Source organism: Aulonocara stuartgranti (assembly GCF_965226115.1).
Source record: "Aulonocara stuartgranti genome assembly, chromosome: 1".
NCBI lineage: Eukaryota > Metazoa > Chordata > Actinopteri > Cichliformes > Cichlidae > Aulonocara > Aulonocara stuartgranti.
This window is the reverse complement of record NC_138939.1, coordinates 10,659,678-10,681,977: the sequence shown is the minus strand read 5'-3', so window position 1 is coordinate 10,681,977 and position 22,300 is coordinate 10,659,678. Positions and strand designations below refer to the sequence as shown.

Below are 22,300 nucleotides of genomic sequence, written 5' to 3'. Positions count from 1 at the left end.
ATTTAATTTGACTTTTAGTTTGAAATTCCTCTTCATGTCTAATTCGTGGGTGAGAAAGATTTGACTTGTTACAGATATATGATGCATATAACTGTTGGCGTCAATCAGTAAAACATGCCTAATGGATGATTTGCAGCACTGCCTTTTTTCACAGCTCGAGGCCTATGACAAAAAAATTGCACCATAATTATGGATTTAAGAACTGATCAAAATATGTCAGATTAGCTCATGACTAATTCATGTGGATTGCACTGCAACAATTTGAACAGATGTTATGTGCTTTCTTACTTTGAGCGTTTAGGGCATCTCCAGGGACTTAAATATCCTGGTAATTTTCTGTTTTGTGATTTCCTGTACAGTTGGGTAGAGGAGTGTAACCGAATGGTTAGTCTGTTCAGAGAACATTTTTTTTTCATCTCTTAACAGATAATTATATCCAGCCTTATAGCTGCTAGAGACTGTTGCCTTTAATGCCGATTTGATAGTTTGTGTGTCGTCAGGGAGCTGTATACAGTGCGTGGGATGACTTGACACTATTTGCGGGCATGGTGATCGCCAGTGTGTAGTGCAGCCAGGTCGTGCTGTTTAACATCCATCATTTCGCTGAGCACTACATTACCATAATACTTAGTGTCAGTGCCAGAATGCATGCATTGTTCAGACATGCTGAATGTTAGTGGGGGGCAAATCTTTTGCTTGAGTAGCGTTATTTATCAATCCGTCTCTGATGCTGAGAGGAGAGACTCTGAGGTGCACCACACAGCCAGGAAGAAGAGATACAAAGAGTTGTTAAATATCCTCATCCATTTTCCTCTCCTCGGTAGGTCCATGCAGTGAAATTGGCTATAAATAGCCTGCCAAATTGACATAAAAAAGCTTTTTAGGCGTTGAAATAACCAAAAGTAAACTACAGTGGGGCAGTAATATCTAATTGCACAATACTCCTGGAGTTCAAGAAATCCTTTTCAGCTCAGAGACAGATTGGTGGCTTTGTGTCAATTAAGTCCTTCAGACTTCTAGTAATGGCCACTGAGCTACAGAGCCATACACGTATGGGATTTTATCTACAGTAGGAGTGTTGTAGAGCAAGTGTTGGACAGTGATAGACAGTTTGTGTAAGCTGAGTGACAGGTAAAGCTTAAGTCTACAGATGACCTCTTTGATCATTAGAAAAGGGGCTGTGTGTGAACCAGACAGCTAACGGCTCTGAAGAGCCAGCTCTGAATGTAGATGGATGGAACAACGGAAAGATGGAAAAATGCTCTCCAGGTAACAGTATGTTTAACACAGACGCAGGAAGTGGATGAATCCTCACATCATCTTTGTCTCAGTACTCACCAGAGGGTCAGGCTGTCACATTCGGCAGGATTCAGTTGTTTCACTATATTATTTTATTTTATTTCTTTGCACCGAGATCTTGTTGGGAATTAATTTGCATTCTTTTTCCAGTTTAATGATTATTGCTGGATGAGACATATGTGAGGAGCAAATTGCTGATGATTCATAAATTCACAGCTAATGAATTGAAAATTTATACAAATTTGTTCTGGAGTTATTTCAATTACAGGTGCCTGATGCCTTAAAAAAAAATCACAATTCACTCTTATGCCTCAATGCATGCAGTTGTTCACACATACTAATTTCCATTTTAAAACAAATTGTTAGAAAAAAGCATTACAGGGGGAAAAGTTCTTTAAGTAATTACCCACAATGTGCCTTGCAAAAGAAAAGACTCATTTCATATTCTCTGCTTTCTCTTTGAACCACTTTTCAGGGTTTACTTTTCCATTTGCCTTAAATACAATCGGTTGAACTTTTGTCCCTAACTGAAAATGTAGTGTGGTAAATTGTGTTTGATTACCCAACTATTATTTTCACCCCACTTAACCTGCTCATCACAGAAAGTCACAAGTTCTTTTGCTGAACCATCGCCAGTGCTTACCCTTAATCTTTGAACATTGTACATGTTCTCATCTTCTTTTTCACATTAAATCCCAGTAAGTTACTGCATTTTCCTAATTGCTAGTCATTATTTAGTTAAGTCAAACTTCTAATGTGTTAATTTAAATGTTAGTGGATGTACTTGATAAAACAGAAACATCTTAAACATGACAACAAAAAAAAACCCAACATGATGCACAGAGCAATTGTGCTTTATCTGTTTTTTAATAACATGTAGTATACATTACTGCCAAATCCTTAAACCTTGCTCTGTTTTCTTACATAATTCAAAACAACATGTATTCATTTGGTGTAAATGTGATGTTTTTTTGTAATATTTTGTATATATGTAATAAATTTGCACCTTCTGCTGCATATTCAGTAAAAGTCGTTTGTTTTTCAAGTCATTTTACATCATTGAATATAATACCAACGATTATATGTAATCCTATGCCAATTACCTACTTTAGATTTTTAAGATGACAGGCCTAACCTGCTACCAGCTGTTGGATCATTGTTACCTCCTCTCCGTCATTCATGTTCTCCAAGCAGAATGCTCATCTGTTCCACAACTGGATTTCCCACTCACTGAATCCTTTGGGCTACAGATGTTCCCTGAGCCAACATTGTTGGGTATAAAGCTTTCCCAAAGTCTTGCAGATATTCAACAGCTGTCAGAAATCTGAGACAGATACATATTTTGAATGGATATTAAAGGCTACACTGCATAAGAAGCCCACTTTAATATGTTATTTAAACTAACAGTATCAAATGCATTTTTTTCTAAGGGTACCTGCATGACAAAGTAGCATTACTACTAGGGTGCAACCGTTCGATACAGTGGTTTCGGTTCGGTACGCATATGTATCGAACAATACAACATTTTTTATTTATTTTATCAACTTTTCTTCTGACAATGCTGTCTGTGTTGAGCGCTCAGTGGATCTGCGTTCGACTATTCCGCCTAGGCTGCACTGTGGAGTGCAGATCCACTGAGCGCAGCGCAAGCTAGCAAGACAGAAGCTAAGCTCGTTGCAACATGGCAAATGCCTCAACGCAACCCAAAATTGAACCTCCCCCACCCTAATTCAGATATGGCGTTTGGAACTATCTTGGTTTTCATGTGAAGTATGACCCTGAAGGTAAGCGCATCATGGACAAAAGTAAAACAGTGTGTCGGATGTGCAACGCAATGCTCAATTTGTGGGAACTAGTGCGTTAGCGCAGTTAGCTTGTGTTGACGCTGTCCAGCCCCAAGCACGGGGCCATCGGAGATTTGCCGCGTTATGGCGTTAATGTCATTTTAACGAGATTTACGCTGACAGCACTAGTGGGAACACAACGAATATGACTGCACATTCACGCTGACATCATCCTAGTGCAAAGACAAGTGGAAGCAGACAAAAACAACAAGCACGCATGCGACAAACTTTACCTGAGTCATTTAGACATCCGTTAGCACATGATTCTCCTTATGGGGACCTGATATGTTTAATATGCTGCTGAGAGTATACCCCAGAAAAAGCGTATAGTATAGCTTTTATTTTGGAAAGAGCCATTTCTCTGTAATAAACTCTCTTTGAGTGATTTCTCAATCAGATAGATTTATTTTTTTTATTTTGTTGTTTCAGCAACATTAAATTTAAAAACTGTACTTTTGAGTTAAAATATATATTTATAATTTTAATAAATGAAAAATTAAAAAGGCATGAACATTTTTTTGTATCGAAAAAATATTGAACCGTGACACCAAAGTATCGAACCGAACCGTGAATTTTGTGTATTGTTGCACCCCTAATTACTACAGGTGTACTAGTAAAGTTCCACATTTTAAATTTTATTTCAGTAAAGCAACAACAATATAATATAAGTACACAATTACTTAAACAATAGCATTAATATGATTGTTATTTAGATTTAAATGCATTATTTTTCCATATATATTATGTAATATTTATTAAGTATTAATACTGCGGGAAAGCCTCAAATGATACTCAATAATATATGATCAATATTAATGCACTGATACATTAACGTGTAGACATTTAATATTAATGTAATCAGTGTTAGCATTCTGATATTGCACCTTAATTAATATATGAATTTATTATAATCATTATAAAAGATAATAAAGACATGAAGAGAACAATGCTGTGTTATAGAGATATTTTGCAAAATAAATGTTGTGACGTAAACCAAAAACATTTTCCAGAAACTGTAATGATTTCTATACTATCTTATAACAAAAACCAACCAAAGTACAAAACTGAAGAAGCCACTTGGATGAGTGACAAAAATGTTCCTCCCACTAAAAACGCTACTTCCAGATGAACAGAATCAGCTTTTTGGGAACTTTTTGGGAACCAAAGTATAACAAAGTCATTTCTATTAAATTGCATTTAATAACAACACGTGTATACATTTACTTAGTTATTAACATATGCTGAAGTGTGGAGTTAAGCTATTTCACACAAAGCTAAACAATAAGTAAATTAAATGTCTGTTAAAATGTTGACATTAAAAGACCTTAGTTATAGATTTTTACAGCTGCATCACTGATTCACTGATTTGTGGGGATATAACATCAAGATAAAAATTATGCCATTCTCCTGAAAAAATGTGCACTAAAAACTACGTCAAAGATGGCATGGCACCGATAGAAGAATATCAGCACGAGCCTGCAAGTCCCATAAGCCTTTGCCAGGACGTTCCCCCCAGGAGTCCTCAACTCATGTTCCACAGTTTTGTAATGCCATAAAGGATGAAGAGTGTTTCCCCAGGCTCCCAAACTTTTCTGCTTTGCTGTGTGGCATGCTGTTTCATCAGTGTCGTTTAGGTGATTTTTCCTCTTGAGTAACCACCTAGTTGTGGAGGTGGGTGAAGGTTGTCGTGAAAGGGAGCTCTCTTGGCTGGGTGCCAGAGTGTGTTTCTGGCTTTTGGGGATGATGGGTGCTAGGCATGCCGGGTATCATCTGTATGTGTAGGTGTGTGTGTGAGTGTATGTGTGTGTCTTCTCCCATGGGGATCCTTGGCAGTAGGTGTGACATGTAGTAATGAGAAATTATGCTGCACAGTGCAAAACCTCTTCTGAACGGGGGTCACCCATTGTCAGCTCTGCCAAGCGCGTAACAGAGCAACAACTTACCCTTTAATGAAAGCTGTCACATTTTTTAGGAGACTTACTTACTAGTTACTATTTATTTATATTCTGTTTTCCTGAATTTTCTGACTCAAAAGTATCCACAAATATGTGTTACAGTTCCAGCTCATTGTCAGAGTTTTATAATCACTTGTCACCTTAAATGTACGGACTCTGTTGTGGGCTTCAGTAGCTATGAAAGTGGTCATTTACTATTAGAAAGCATTACATATGCTTTCTAATAGTAAATGGGGTTTTTTTACTTTGCACATTACACATGCACATTAACAATGTTGCCGTTTTGTTTTGCTTAGTCCTGTGTACTTTGTCATAATTAAAATGGGGCAATAATGGATGAATTAGATGAAAACACTAAAAAACACAAGCCACGTGGCAGACATTCTATTGACATAAACATTGATGACATAAGTTCACTAAATCTAATCTAAAGGGGTTGTCACATAAAAAAGTAAAGTTTTAATCTTCTCAGCATTTAATGAGTCCAAGGATATAGAACTGCTTAATTTAGAGTGCTACATTTTAACTGTCAGGATATATGAATTCTATTTTAATATAATAACACGGTAAGTCTTATATTAGGTGTCATATTTTTGCCATATATTCAATGAAACTACTCCTGCGAATTTTTAAATTATTTGTAACATTTACACACTGAAACTTAGGCGCTACGCTGGTGTCACCTGTTCACAACGCGACTACAGTTGAGTTATCCAATTAAAAGCTGATCTGTATTTAAGTTACATTTTGTAACAAATCTCTGTTCACTTTTGTATGCAAAGCATTTTTTCTGCTCACCTTGAATGACTTTATACAAGTCAAGTGTTCTCCTTTCAGAGGTGTACTGTACTATGAAACAATTGTCATTCCTATTTGTAAAGTCAACAGTGAAAACTTTGAAAAGTATTCACAAGAACAAAGAAGAGAATCAAGGAAAGGTGACTCTCCAGATTTTGTTTGCATACAGCTGAAGTGCTCGCTCAATTTTGTCCTCTCTTGGCTCTCTGCTGTACTTGTGTGTCTACCTCAACTCCACCCTTAGTGAAACAAACTCATCAAACTCCAGCTTTGGTTCATCCATATCACAGACAAAGAGAGAAAAGAGAGTGACAAAGTCGGTGATATAACCTGGTCACTATGTTATTTTCAGTTGAACCCTCACACTCTGGAAGCTGTTACTGGTTGGGTACTGAACCAGCACATTTGTAAAAGAGCAAAAGAATGAAACTGGGTCTCTACAGACAAATGTGTTACCAATCTCTTCTAGGGTGTTTTAAGTGATGAATGAGATGGATTTCTTTTGTAGTTTATGCATTTAATCATATTTGAATATTATTTAATGTAATATATAGCAATATAATCAAATGTTTGACATGCACAAAAAGTTTAAATCACCACAATGACATATGATTTTAGCTTTTAGTTTGTGTTTTGATCTCTCAAGACAGTTAAGTACAATAAAAAACATAACTTGCAATTACATGTGCACTTTAAATCTGAAAACTCTCTGTTACTGTAATTCCCCCCTTCCTTTCATTAAACATTAACAGTGGTGTGTAATAAGCTTTTCTTTCTCCTGTCTCCTGATACTGCAGGATGTGCCTTTCTAACATACTGTGCCAGAGAGTCAGCACTGAAGGCCCAGAGCGCCCTCCATGAACAGAAGACTCTGCCAGGGGTAAGTGCCCCCAATCTGCCCTCTGTCATAGGCTATAGCCCTTGGGGCAGCCAGCCTGGCATGGGAACCTGCATTAACATAGGAATTATATCACACACACACACCACCAGAGTAAGGCACATGGGGACAGGGTATACATTAAGACACAGAGACACACGCAGATATGGAAAACAGATGAAGGGAGTCGCTCATACTTTCTCAGACTCCCTCTTAGGCTCTGTTTCTTGCTCATTCTAACACCCATTCTTTTTCGCTTAATTACACACGCAAACTTGCACAGACATACTAAAAGAGTGTGAGTGGCCTATCTCACCTTGCAGTGTCTTATTACACTAATCACCCCGCCGGAGATATTTGATAAGCGCTTCCTCATACCAGCCCGTGCCGTCCTTCTCTTGTCCTCTCACAATATGGCTGCCACAGACAATAATTGCCTTGAGGAATCCCACTCTCATTATCACATATAATCAAACAGTAAGTATAAACAATCATTTTTATCATGTATATCACCATCTGGTGTTTTTGTTTTAACTCTCCTCACATTTTTTTTTCACTGTTTGCCTTTGGCGGGCAGGTAACTTTTTCAATTAAAATAATGGGCTCTTCAAACGACACAGGTAAACAGTACCCAGTAGTGGGCTCTTAAGCCTACCCAGGAGGAGACCCTCAATCTGGGATGAGTGTGAGCTTGTGGTGTCTTTCTTTATTTGATGCGTGCAAGGGGACTTTGACTCACACATATCAAGGTGTGACTGAATTATGCTTGCGTGTTCCTAAGAAGAAGACTCCCCCCCCCCCTCATTTACTTTCAACACTAAAATGTCCTCCCAGGTTGGGGCTTTAATCAGAGCCCAAGGATTGTCGTCTCAATCTCTAGGGAGAAAAAGAGGTAAAGAGACACTATAGGAGATGACACAATAAGGAAAGGTGGAAGAAAGTAAGCAAAATGAATGGTTTATCAAGTTGGGGGGAAGCAGTAGTTGTAGCATTTGGGTCAGGCTTGCAATGGTTTAACTCTGTTGGGTTAACAATTTGTTTGCGCTTGACTGCATATCATAAATACCTTACTGAATGTTAGACACACTGGTATACTGTAGAGAAAGTATCCCTGGGAGACCGGGCTCCCTGGCTCCTTACCACCTCCCGCAGCTTCATAATGAGATGATTGTCATGATGGTCCTGGATAGGTGTTCTGTCTTTATTGCCCTCATGGAGGGACATTATTGTTTGTCTTCTATCTAGAAAGAGGTTAATGGCATGTTCTTTGGGGTTTGAGTAAACATTTCCCCTGTGCAGCTCACAGTGAGGGGTCAGTCCTGCAATCTCAGGCTGAGCACAGACTGCATACAGAGGACTAATAAAGACGTTCTGTCTTTTCCTCTCTCTCGCTCTCTTTCTCCCTGTCTTTGCCTCTCTCTCTCTGTGCATGTGTGTGTGTGTGCCCATGTGTGTATGAGACACATAAAGTGAGAGAGATATAGGGAAAGAGACAATGGTGGAAATAATAATGCAAGAGAAACAAAGACAGACAGAGGCTGGGAGAGGTGACACTTCTGGACAAGCCTCATTGTCACTGTCATGGCCTGATGGTTTGAGATGCCCAGTTGTATAATGCTGCCATTTTAGTGGCGTCTCACCACAGTGCTACAGCCATGATTGCTCATTTCAGCAGTGGCTATGTTACTGTCAGGTAACCAAATGTAAATTTGTTTATATGAGACATGTGGCTTAAAAAAGGTAGCTGTGACTCAGGGTCATCTGCTGATCGGAGGCTTGATAGACTACTCAGCATGTCATGTTAAAGTGTCTTTGAGTAAAATACTGAACCCTGAGTTACCCCGAATCCATTAGAATGTGACTGTGGATGTTATATTAATAGTGCTTGGGCGAATGGGTGAATGGCTGTTGTAGTTGTAAAGCACTTTGAGTGCTCTAATAGAGTAGAAAAGCACTATATAAGAACCAGTCAATTTACTCTCTATCTCACAGGGATGGATATGGGACAAATAGTATAGATATTGAAGCTTATAATTTAGTTAAATGACACTTGCAAGAGGAACCACTGCATTGTTATTTTGAAATGTGACCTGACAGCCATGAACCTAATGAATTATGTTAATCTATTTTTATAGATGTGTATAGTTTGCAGTGTATAGTCTGCATTGCCAAGTCTTTGGTTGGCTTCCTTATTTAGATCTAAAAGTGAATATACTTCTCTGTAAAATTCTGCATGATTAGAAAAACACACAAATGACAAAATCAGCAAGCAAACTAAAAAACAATATTAAAAAATGAAGCCAGAACATTGTGAGCATAATTTGAATCTTTTAGGCATCTGCATCTGTGAACCTGTGAACAGTCCCAAGTGAACAGAGCGCACAGGTCACAAGAGCTTCCCAGTTCTTAATGAGTCCTTGAGTTCTCCTTTTATTGCTTTTATTGGCTACATTATGATTTGCTCAAGGATGATTAGCTGAAAGAAAAAGAAAACAGAAAGACAACATTGACTAGGTAATGTCGCAGGCATAATTCATGAAGAAGACTGAGTAAATATTATCAATAACTGTTTTATTATAGCCGATTGCTGCAGTGGACGCTATAGACTTGGCTGGCTTTCCCAACACGTGTTGTAAACTTAAAAGCCCATTTATTAATTTAAAGGGGTAATGGATATTTACAAAGATAACAAAATGCATACTTGTCCTAAATGCGCTGTTATCTTACCACACAACATATTTCTTTTATTTTACAAGAAAAGTCCAGATATTTTCATGCCACTACATTCTTTGCATTTTTCAGCACGAGAAGATTATAGGTAACAGTGTGAACAGGCAGGAGGAACAGATTATATTGCATAGTATCACCACTATCACATTAAGATTAACGATGACTTTTACATTTTTCAAAAAAAAAAGTTTTGTAGTGTTCACTGTACATCAGTTGCCACTGGGGAATCGGGCTCTGTCATCTATGGCTAAAGGGATCTTTGTTTATATTGTTTGATTAATTGCATGTAAAGAGCATAATGAGCTCTTGATGTCCTGTGCAACAGATCCTGCTGTTACAGTTTGTATAGTAAATGTAATCAGAGATTGAGTCTCTTGCCCTTGGTGAGCTCATTGTGCTGTTGTATTTGCACTTACATGCGGCATATTCCTCAGTATAAGGCAGGATAGTACTGAATGTAGACCGGTTAGGCTATTCCTGTGAATGATTATGTTTACATAAGTCCAGTGTTATTATCCCATTAATTCTTTGTTATCAGTTGTTATTATGCCAATGAATTATACGAGATCACCTACACCACCATCAGTCTCAACAGGCTGTTATTACCTTATGGTGGTGATGCCAAATTGTAGTGCTTTGCAGTTTTTATTTCTTTGGTTTGTTTGGTCACCAAAATCGTCTGGTTAGTCTTTGGAAAAGATAGCAGTTTAAGTTTAATTTGTCACACAGAACCTTTCTCTTCACGTCTACTTGAGGCAGTAAGTTAGGACAACAGATTATTAGTGAGTCTTTTAGAGGCTTTGGGTAGGCAATGCCTGTGTAAATTTTACATGCAGTTATACAAAGAAGGCCAGTGGTCATCTTTGTAATTTGGACATCTTTCTCTTAGTCATATCTATTGAAGTTAATGCAACTGAGAACGGCCATTTAATAGGGTAACAACATTTGGGATATTTCCCTTCAGATCTGATTGACTCCTAGAAGATTTCTACACTGTTAAAATATAGTTCAAGACTTTCTTTTTTTTTTTTTTTTAAATCAATGCAATTTTTGTTGACAGGTGAATTGTTGATTACAGAAAAAAATGCTGATGACCAAATACTTTTCTCTGATTGCCCATAAAGCTTATAGCGGCCATGATTCTGTCTTTGTTATGCATCTGGCAATAAAGGCTGCAAGGAAGTATAAATAATACTTGCAGGAGCAGAGTGTTATTTACAACTTTTTGCCAAATAGCCTTCCAACATAGTCCTACTGGAACTATGAATTTTCAAGTGAGCCTTGTGCTCTCCTTTTAGGGCAGTGCTCCTTTCACCTATAAGGCCAATTAGCTCTTAGTGTTCACATGTAACAAGCCTGCTAATTGGGTGCGACTGAAGCCCAAATGCCAATTAAAAACTTCTAGGCAAAAAAATATCTCTGTTTCTTGTTCATTTCACCATTCATTTTCCTATCACACTCACTACTGTTTTCCCTTTACTGTATGTTGTTATGGCCCGTCTAGGCGCGGCCAGACCACAACATAAAGGGTCATCCATCCCCGTCCAACCCCAAGCAGCACGTCACACAATGAATACTTTGTGACAGGGAATTATTTACAATGAGTGAATTTAAACAAAGGAAGGGAGCGAATTATAACTTCGGGGTGAACCCAAGGCCAAAACAACAAACAAAAAGTAGCCTATCTCAGGAGTAAATACAACTTACCTAGTCAAAAGAACTAAACCAAACGACAATTACTTTCCTCCCTACCTAACAAAAACAGGAGGAAACTAATCAAACAAAACGGCGGACCACCCCTACATGCTCCTACATTAAACCAACATAGTGAAACACACGGTCTGCTGGTTGGGTTGGGCCGAGGATGAATGACCTGGCAGTCCCTGACTGTGTCTTCTTATGCGCTGCCTCCCGGTCGTTAGTCAGTCAGTACGATCCATCCACCCTGGATGCACCAATCACGGAGGAGCACCTGCACACTCAAATTTACATATTATAATTACAACAACAGTCGTAACAATGTGAACTTGTAGAATATATATGTATTAACTATGGGACGGTGGGGTCGGACCCCTACATAGCACTTGTTATTTGCTTACAATTTTCAGCTGAAGAATCCTCATTTCTTGGTTTCTGAGTGAAAGTACCAGCAGCATCAGCCTCCTGTATTGACAAGGCAACCAAGCACAACAGTGGAGAAGATATGAAAACAGTTACAAACTCATTCAGAAGTGTTTCACTTCAAATATGAAAGGGTAAGCTTTGAGGTATCAACTTCCGCCAAAGTGGATAGAAAGATCCTTGATTTTCTTGTATTTCTTTCTCCTTCTATGCATGAAAAGTTATGTGTCACACAAAAATGGGTCAGGAGCAGATTGTGCAATACCAGTATTATGTGTCACTAAGCACACCGCCATGGGGCCATGGATCAGCGCATCCGTGTTTTTGACACACTCTCTCCCCACGTCACACCACAGACGTGCCCACCATACACTAGCCGTATGTCTCTGTCTGAGTCTCAGTGCATGCTGAGAATGAGCAACTGGATTTTTTTTCATCCTAACAAAATCACACATACCTTACATGGGCAGTGAGTTTGAACATAAGAAAAAAAAGAGATGCGTTTCCTGTAATTTTGTTATTACTACTTTTTTTTTTTCTTTTTACTGGAAAGTTAGTAGGAAATTTAGCAAGAGACACAAGTTATGCACATATGTGGATACTCATATTGTCATTTATGAAAACAAAACAAAAAATTATTCAGTAGTAATGGATTTATGAGGAATATTCCAGTAGTGTGTTGCGTGTATATTTGGAGTGTTAAAGTGTCTTATCAGCAGACGCGCTGAGCCCCTTTCCAACAGGTCCACTCCTGGACTGAAATGTTACAGTTTAAACTAATTACTCAGGCCACACAGGGCTTTACCCATTCTTTTAATGGGACAAATTGTGTTCTGTTGCCGATCAATTTGTCCTCTGTGCCAGATTTGTCAACCTCCAGTGCCCCTGAGCAGTTACCATTATAAAGCACAAAATAAAAAAAAAAGGCCTGGCCACTGGACGTGAGTCTTCTGCTAAGGCTCCCCTTACTCTCCTCATCATCAATTACGTCTATATCATTTTCTTTCTGCTGCCCGCTTTAGAAAAGAAATTAAAAAGGGCCATTGTTTTTCTTATCCCCCTGGGATGAAAGCATTTACTACGCTGCTGCACCATACGCAGCCATCCTGCTGATTAGGGAGTGAATAGAATCACAATCGAGGGATGCACTTGGTATTGTCACCTATTATGTGGCCGGTGGCCCTGAATATTGTGCAAAATTAATTTGGTTTCATCTGATGGGATTTTCAACCTTGGAGAGTGCAAAATGTTAATCCTGGCAGGCAAGCGGGTGGACATTGTGGAATGCCTGGCTATTTTACAGGCAAATGTGGACAGGGCACAAACATAGTTGATTGTAAAAGCGCCCTTAACCAGCCCATAAAGATGGTAAGCCAGAGGCACTGGACAGATGAGCAGGAGAGATAGTGATTTTTAAAAGCTGCAGGGCAGGAGAGTTTGGTGTTCAGAGGATGGCGACAACCAGCTCCATTTGTCCTTTTGATCTTGAACACGCAGTATATTGCAGTACAGGTCAGGGCGCAGGTTGTTCAGCTTGGAAAAAAATGCAACTTCTTGTTCTTCTTGCAACAAGAGAGGAGTCTATGTATAAAGTAGCAGAAAGAAAGCAGTTCACAAGTTTCCTCCAAAATAAAGCAAGATTTGTGAAATATAATTCTAGTCTTCTAAATCAGAGTGGAAACACGATTATCCATGAGATAAATGCATTATTAACAAATGCATATACTAAAACAGTAGATTAAAATTAAACAGGTTATAGAACTCATGTTATACTGTCTATAGACAGACTGAAAATTACAGGTCTAGTAATAGAAATCTATGATTGACATAAATATGATTCCCCTATATAGTTTCTAAAATACTGAATCATAGACCTCAGGTAATGGTTCTGGAGCGATGAGTCTTCCTTAATGGGAAGATTTTGTTTTAATACGTGCTGAAGGCTGAGCAGTTTTTTCACACCCTTCCTCCATTTCGACACATTCACTATCTTTATCTCTCTGACAGGTGGAGTTGGACTCGGCCGTGCATGCTCTCCTGCACTAATTTATCCGCTTCTTTAGCTGTAATGAGGCAGAACTGGTAAATGTGGGGACAGCATTGTTAACATTGCTGCTTCACTGGGGAAGAGGAGAAGTCTGACAAATAGCGGAGAAGGATGGAAATGAGGCCTGGGTGCTGTCATACCTCAAAAAATGATGCTTTTAGTCTTTTACTTAGACTGGATCGCTGCCTCTTACTTAAGCTGCAAGCTAGAATATGACATCTTCTAAACCAATTAAACATCAAAGTTTGTGTTGCATCAAGATCGGACTGTTTGGCAATAACAGCTAGAAAGAAAGAAATCAAAAACAAACTAAAAATTAATATGTGAGCCTGATTCTTTATTTATGTATTTTACTGAAAAGTCAATAGAAATTCTGTGGATAAAGTTAATTAACTCGTGTTTTTAGTTTGAGAAGTTCATCGAGAGATTTCACTCTCGTTTCAGACAACGTGATGTTTCATCTTGCTGAAAATCTTTTTGGAGTTAGAGTTGGAGCAGACTGCCTTTTACTTTAAATCCTTTCCTTTCTCCTTTGCTTTCCCTGGTTATCCTGCCTTGTCCTTAATTTCTCCTTATGTGCCAAAAACAGGCAGGCAATCTACATGCATTTGTTCAAAGACAAAACATGGGGTAAAGAAAACATGATGTTGCTGAGTTCAGCAAATCACTCTGGCAGAGTAATCAAACACTGCAGTTAATCACACGTGGACAAGTATAAGCCTTGTACTGATTTTAAAAGGCTCTTTACACAGTGACACACGCACACATGCACACACAAACACACACTCAAACATAGGCGATCTGGAAGCAGCCCTTAGGACTTAGGGAACTGAACGACTGACATTTCCAGGAGGGAATTGTTGGAGGAGCAGATGAAAGACAGCCAAGGAACATGGAAAATAAACATATAAAATAAAGCAAAAGACGAAACAGATAAACTGATGAGTCATCACGAGAGAGAACAACCACTAGAAGAGAATCATTCTTGCATAATTAATACCCGACCATCACCAGGACAAACTCCTCCATCAGCGTGTCCAAAGGATTAACTACGCCACGCTCCTCTTATCTCCCCTATTTCGTTTAAGAAAGAAAATGACCTTGTGCTTGTTTACATGCTGATTAAAGACAGGAGAGAGAGAAGGAGACAGTTAGAAAGTCAAACTGTAATCAGTAGAGTTTGTTAAGTGGAGTATTTTTAGTGGTGCACTCTCAGCAGATACGGCGAGCTGCAGCCAGGCTGTGTCACGGCAGCAATGCAAAAACAACCACCCTGATGCAGCTAACGAGCAATGAGTGGGCTGGGACAAAAAAGATTGTGTGTGTGTGTGTGTGTGTGTGTGTGTGCGCGCGTGTATGCTTATTTGTGAAAGTGGTGTGTGATAAAAAAGTATGTTTGGTGTGTGGGTGGTTCCATTAGTTAGTCTGCCTGTTTTATTGCACTGGGAATAACTGCTATTTGTGGGCCCCTGTGATTCAGTCCATGTACTATACTTTCTCTGTATCTGTTTGATGTGCATGTGAGGGTTCTTATATTTCCTTTTCGGCAAGAACTCGTCTGAATTTTAGACCTTAGAAGTAAAGGCATTTATGTAGAGATATTTCGGCTTATTTAGGGGGGAATGAAGGGAGTTATATTTGGAAGTATTTCATGTATTCTTGTCAGTGGAACTCTAAACTATCATAAACCACTGGTTCTATTGTGGATAGTTTCTCAACATGAAAGCCACGTTTCTCATAAGTCCTTTCACTTTGTGTTTTTTCCCCCTAAAATTATTATTGCTTTTGCATCACTGCAGGGGAGCGGTTTCTTTTATTTCATCACAAATAGCTCCAACTCTCTGTGTGATAACATTCTAGTGAAGCTATAAAAAGTCCAATCTGAATTCTGACACAATCTGGTGAGCTGGTGAGATTCAGTGTATAATACAGCTTGAAGGCTGTTAAATGTAACATCTGTACCTGAATGTGTATCATATAGTATCAAACTTGTAGACACACCCAGGATAGGACACACCCTTTTAGTTTGAAATTAAAATTTTCCTCCACAGCCAGAAAAAGATAATTTCTACAACTATGCTTAATAACCTGAAAACAGTAGAAATATCCAGATGGATGGTGCATCAAGATTCTGGGTTCAACCTGTGGGTCACAGTTTCTTTGTGGATGTTTGAATGTTGCTCCCCGTGCCTGGGGTGCTTCTGATGCAGAAACTCTGCTCACTTCATAGAGTCCGAAGTATATGTCAGGTGAATTGGTGATTTTTAAATTGGCTGTAGGTATGAGTGTTTGTCTCAGCTGAAGGGAAGACTCCAACCTTTTTGCAAAAATAGTTCTTACAAGACAAGAAACGCTTTCAGTCAGTTTTAAGGGAGTAATATAATTTTTCTCTTCTACCATTTAATGATACCTATGTTCTCTATCTTATATATAAAAAATACACACTACTTGAGCTTTGTGTAATGGAAGGTAGACTGGACAAGTAACGATTTTGTTCTTTTGCTACCTTGATTCAGTAACCACTTTGGTGGAAACGGTGATAATGACTAGGGATAAAATGCTTTTTTAAATTGTAAAGTACATGAATAACAATAAACAAGCAAAATAAAAAGAAATCCTCAGTAAAATAAATGCTAAATTTCAATGGTGGTAAATTATTTTAGAGAATGAACTAGATTTGCTTCAAATGAAAGAGTTAGCAAATCTGCTAACAATTAGAACAACAATTGGAAGTCAGCAAATGAAAATTACTCCTGATAGCATTCCCATACTGTGCAAGTTTCTGGTGTAATTGTAACTGGAAGTACCACTCATATAATATTTTCTCATCAGACTAGACTACATAGCCAGGCAAGATAATGAAAAAAAGGATATAGGTGCAAGGTAAAATGAGGGTTTGCAGGCTCCTGCTTTTTTCCATTCAGTCAGCCCCGCCACTGAAAAACTGGGAAAACTCTGTGAGGTGTCAGAAATAGCACCAACGCTAACACCTCACCTTTTTCTTATTAATACACGACTCCCATAGTCACCTCCCTATGACTCACACAGACACACACACTCTACAGGTGCACAAACAATGCATCACTTATCAAGAAACTACACAAGGCTGGTGAGCATACAGCTCATCAAAATACAAAGACACCTGTGCTGCAACACCCTCTCTCTCTCCTCTCTCTCTCTCTCTCTCTCTCTCTCACACACACACACTACATTTTCAAATCAATATTGCATTACTGCAGTATGTTCTCCTCTGAGAGGTTACTGTGATAGGTGAAGGGTGTGGGTAGAAACCGTCTCTTCTGTCTGTACAGTGGCCAGGCACATGGGGCAGATCTGAGGAGACTTCACAGCTCTGACAGCGAGTTTCACCTACCAGCTTCATCGCTGTCGCTCTCCTGTCTCATCCAAGGCTTCTGGATACAGCCTATGATCATCTATAGAGCATGTGTATGGTATATAGAGTGCGTGTCTGTGTGTTCAAGCATGCTTGCTTGTTACACAGTGAGCAATATTGATTTATGGTCAATTTGTAAATGTCCTACAAAGTTTTGTATTCTTCGTATGGAAACATCTGCCCTTTTGATTATTAGATGTCCACGAATTATAATTTTCTGGTAATACTTGAAGACATGCAACAGCTACTACATGTACACATTAAAGTCTCTTTATTTTAGTGTAAAGTAATGTTTAGGTTATGGTTTTGCTTATTTTACAACTAATAGACTTTAGAATATATTTGGTGAGATATTAGATTACTTATATCAATAAACACATGCTCACACTAAAAAAAAAACCCATTTAAGCTTATGTGTGTGCTCAGGTCATGTGTGTGAGCATATCTTTATGCATGCTATTCAGGTTAGTGTGTGTGTGGACCAGAAGGAGTGGAGTCCTTGATGCTGACTGAAGCTCCAGCTTTTCCATTTAAACTGTATCATTAAAACGGGTAGAGAGGCGAGGGAGACGACCTCTCCATACCTCATAAAGTGTGAGTGCTATGCCAGGCGAAGTGCCACGCACCGCTGCGTTTACGGTGAGCCAAGCACACTTTTTACACACTTTGCCCTCTCCCTCTCTTTCTCTTGAATCGCTTTCATGGCTATCTGTTTATATGGTATTACTCACTTTCTGCTTTCCTATTTTTTCTAGTTTGCCCCTGCTAAGTATTGACCGGTATTTCAACTGCCCCCCCCCCAATTCCCGCTCCCCCTTTTTTTTCTGTCAAATTTCTCCAACAAGGAGTTGGAGCGTAACATTGAAAGGGTATAATCAATGGAAAAGCACCACTTAGGGAGCCCATTTGATGCATACTGTAGGGCAGAGTTGATTCAAGGGTGTAGATTGAGTCAAGCCTCATTTCATATCCTCCCCAATTAGTCATCCAGCTTGTGCCCTCTATAACCCTCTATTCTCAAGAAGCACCAGGCCAGACGGGCTCTCGTTTTGCACTATACTATGGATGAGTTAATTTTTTTCTTACCCTCTTAGTCCCAGAGCTTTTTCTACAAGAAGATATGGACCATATTATTTTTTTCTCTCTTTCACTCACTTTCCTCTCTCTTGTACTATGATAAGCTAAGGCAGACAACCCTCTCCGCTCACCTCTACGTCTCCTTTCTCACCTCCTCCGTCACTCCATTGCACTTGCACCTCTCCAACTTTGCCAGCCGTCCACCTATTTTCACTCCGTCATAAATCTCTACACAAATCCTACTTAAACCTGCATCAGCAGCTGTCCTTAAAACTCCATTATCTACAATTACTTCAGCATTAGGGAGCCACAGCACACCTGCCCCTACATAAAAGTGCCCTCACCTAAAAATATTAAACCTGCCCAAAAGGGATTTGTGCGATTTTATTTTATTTTTTTCTCCTTTTGTTGTACCTGCAGTGCAGTTGCCCTCAAAGTGAGGATTGTGAACCAAAATGCCAACAGTCTGGATTAATGCTTCTGATTAGTGAGCGGGTCTGTGAATGTGAGCTGTGTGCGCAGTATTTAGATGGCTGAGTTTCCCAGTGGGATCACAGGAGAGGGGTCAGTGGCTCTGTATTATTATGCCAATAGGCTGGAGTGTGTTTGTGTGTGTATGTGTTAATTTGCATATTTATTTGACTGACTGTGTACATATGCAATGACTACACACCTATGACAAAAGTAGTATGTATTCTACTTATTTATTCAACCTGCTTCCTTTTTAAAAAAAAATGTTTCATGAACAAACAAAATGAATTTAAAAGTTTTCTCATTCTCATCTGGGCCATTGCTATAAAACAAACAAAACAAATATACTTAAAATATAAAATATTCTTCCAATTCATATATCTAAAAGAGACAATAATAATAATGTACACTGCAAATTGCAAAGGTTTCCCTTTAGTGCATTGCTCTCACTGAATTACTGTAGCACTTTTCATTTCTTTCCCAATAGGGAAGTTTCAATCAGTGCTATGAGAATGTTTAAGAACATATCTGATAATTTGCTTGTACAAATGAGTTTAATGGTCAAATTTGCTAATCCCGTTCTGACAAAGGAAGAGATCATTGCTGGTAATTGTGTAAGACAGCTGCCAGAAGCTACACTCAGAGATACTTACACAAAAGACGTTTTTCAAGTTTGCATGTCTACTTGCTTGCGTATGTGGTGTGTAAGATACTCAAGGCCAGGGGATGCATGGTGTGAGTGTTGGTAATGGACGTGTAGGGAGACTGGCTGGTGGGGGCAAAGTGAGGAGGGGGGTTGAGCGGATTCAGTTGTAGGTAGCCTGATCTGCTCTGATTGACAGTGATGGTAGATAAGGTGCTTGCGGAGAAGGGAATGTGAGCAGAGCTGCAGGCAAAGATAAGGGCCAAGATTAGCACCCTGCCACGTCACACACAGTGAGACAGAGAGGCAGAGAGGCTGACTCCAGCGGAGGGTGAAAGATTGAGATGTTGACGTGGAAAGGTATTGGCTACAGTGAATACAATGGGCAACCAAGAGTAAAGGCTGAGTTTATTGTATGTATATGTGTCTGAAAGAGGATGTGTGTGTGTGTGTGTGTGTGTGTGCGCGCGCAATTGTTCACTAGACCATGTCCCAGGTAGCATGCATGCACCCTCCTGAGTTGAGGTAGTCTTGTTGGGGGCTTTAAAGAGGAGAGCAACTAATCAGCTCATAATCCAAACGGCAACCGTTTCCAGGGCAACACAGCTGTACATTCATGCGTGGCAAACATACAGTGTCTCCCTTATGTCTGGCTTTCTCTTCATGCTTCTTTTTACCTCTTTTTGACCTGTTCTTTTCTTCTTTCTCTGAACTGTCAATAAAGTCCTTTTTCACCTCTAATTCTTTACTCACCCTGTCTTTGTTCATGTCTCTCTCTTGCTATTTTCTTTTCTATCATTTTTTCCTCTGCTGTAAACACCTGTCCTGCACCTTTGACTTTCCCTGCAATTTTTAACCTGCACAATTTTTTTTCCTCCTTTGTCCCTAACCCCACATAATGCAAATTTTGTCAAATCTCTCTTCTCTATTTCCCCTGTCTAGCTATTCTTTCTTCAGCCTTTTTGTCTTTCACTCTCTTTTTTACATTTCTGTCTTTTACGTGTTTCCTTCTATCTCCTTAACTGTTTATTCGCCTCCTATTTTCCTTGCGTAAACACAAGACTCCATCTCTCCTTTCTTGTTCTGCTTTCTACTTTTTAATTTCCTTTTCTCCCCCGCCTTTCTCCTGTTTTTTTTATTTTCTCTCTCCCTCCCTTTTTCCTGTAAACTCTCTTTGTCTTCACCCCTCCTTCCTTCGCTCATGCCAGGGGGTCCAGCGTTGGTGTATTTGTGCAGTGATGTTGGAGGCCTTGATGATCACTCTCTAGGAGATGATTATGTGGTCAGCGCCCTGCAGCCTCCTCTCCTGCCCTGCACGGTTGGAGCTCTGCTCTGCTTCTGTATGTCTTAGTGAGTGTGTGCTTGTGTGTGTGCATGGAAGAACACACTATATGGATATAAGATAATTTTGTAGTTTGCTTTGGTTGTGAACATTGTTCTCAACGATCCCTTAATAGGGACTGCTAATAAATATGCATCCAAGGACTGTTGTATTACGGTGCACTGTAAGAATGCATTTTCTTCTGTCAAGAAAGTCTTTCAGGAATCGATACAATTTGATCATTATAATATGTTTAATTTAATAATTTGACCATTTCAATATTGATGAATGTTGCTTACATTGTACCGAGTAACCTTTTGCTAAATCTAGGTTGTCTTTGTGTTGCTGTATGTGGGCACTCTCCCTCTTTCTTTGTCTAAGCCTAAGCCACATGTCTTTCCCCCACCGTCTGTCTGGAAAGGAGCTGAGCAATGCTCTCGAACACCGATGTAAATGACACAAAACTGTAAACAAACAACACACAACCCACACGCTCTCAAGCTTTGTTTGCCCCTGTAATGCCATTACTTTCTCTGTCGCTCTCTCTCCTTCTGTTGACCTCTGTCTGTTTTTCTCCAGCTCTTCTTCAGCACCCCTCCAAACTATCGAGCCCCACCCTAAGCACAAACACAGATGCTTGGCGCCTCTGGCATTTTGACTAGCTGCTATATTTTTACCACACCAAGCTGTCTGATTACTCTGCTGTTAATGTGAAAAAGGTGTTGGTCGTGGTGTTCTAGCCAGCCAAATTACTCCATCGCCTCTATCACTCACTCTTGGAGCAATGGCCTGGCAGTGCTCATCGCTTTCACCTAGGAGCACAAACAGAGGTTGGGCTGCGCCTCCATGCCACAGAGACAATCGATTGCTTTCATAAAATAAAATGGTGGACATGAAAGGAGCTTGATAAATGGCAGGCTATTTGGCCCTAATTGCAACCCTTTAAAATGTCTTGGTGATGATTTGAACAGGCTTCGACTGAAGTTACTGAGATCAAAGTGAAGAGAAAAAGATTAAAACGCACTGGCTGGCTGCGTCTTAACCGCATGTCTCCGACTTGTGACCCCACATGGCCTCTAGCTCAGAGAAACGGCTGATATTCCTCACCTTACAGCCAAATAAATCAAAGTCTCCACAGAAAGCTGTCTTATCATGAGTTATGCCAGTTCCAGATCCTGTTGCAGTTAATCATCATCCTTCAGCCTCAGCCTCATTATGGCTTACTTGCTCTGAATAAACATAGAAAGATGGTAGTTGAAGTAAATGTGAGGGTTGGGATTAGGGTGTTCATAAGTAGCATGCACGGTAAAAACCTACAGCTGTCAGACATATGAGCTACGAACCCATGCAGAGAGAACAAATATTGATAAAGAGAGATGACAGTCAAACAAAGGTAGAATCACTGTTAGAGTAACATGGACGGTGAGGGTGTGTATGTATGTGGGTGGGTGGGAAGGGTGGTGGGGGGTGATAGAGATAAATGGGGTTAGATCAGAAGGAGCCATTAGAACGACGGAGGGTAGCAAGAAAGGGGAGCGAGAAGAGGAGAGACGGCGCTGGTCTGCCTAGCATCCCCTGAGCCGAGTCTGAGACGATGTTTAATCAGGCCAGTGAACCTATGAGACTGAGGTCACCCCGGCACACTCATTAGACTTGATGGGAGCACTGTACCACGACAGATGAGTGCAATCTTTACTCTGTTCATCCATCTCTAAAAACACAC

At 39.6% G+C, this 22,300-nt stretch overlaps 1 protein-coding gene across 8 annotated transcripts in view; it reads left to right on the top strand.

Annotated features, from left to right (window-relative positions):
* The window catches only part of celf6 (CUGBP Elav-like family member 6), a 171,833-nt gene that overhangs the window by 4,499 nt on the left and 145,034 nt on the right, over window positions 1-22,300 (top strand). For all 8 annotated transcript variants that reach the window (XR_014277217.1, XR_014277218.1, XR_014277219.1 and 5 more), the window contains exon 2: window positions 6,694-6,776. Coding sequence is in view for 3 of the 8 variants with exons in the window: in XM_082536061.1 (XP_082392187.1) it covers window positions 6,694-6,776 (83 nt within the window). In the remaining 5 variants the exon portion in view is untranslated. The remainder of the gene's footprint in view (window positions 1-6,693; window positions 6,777-22,300) is intronic.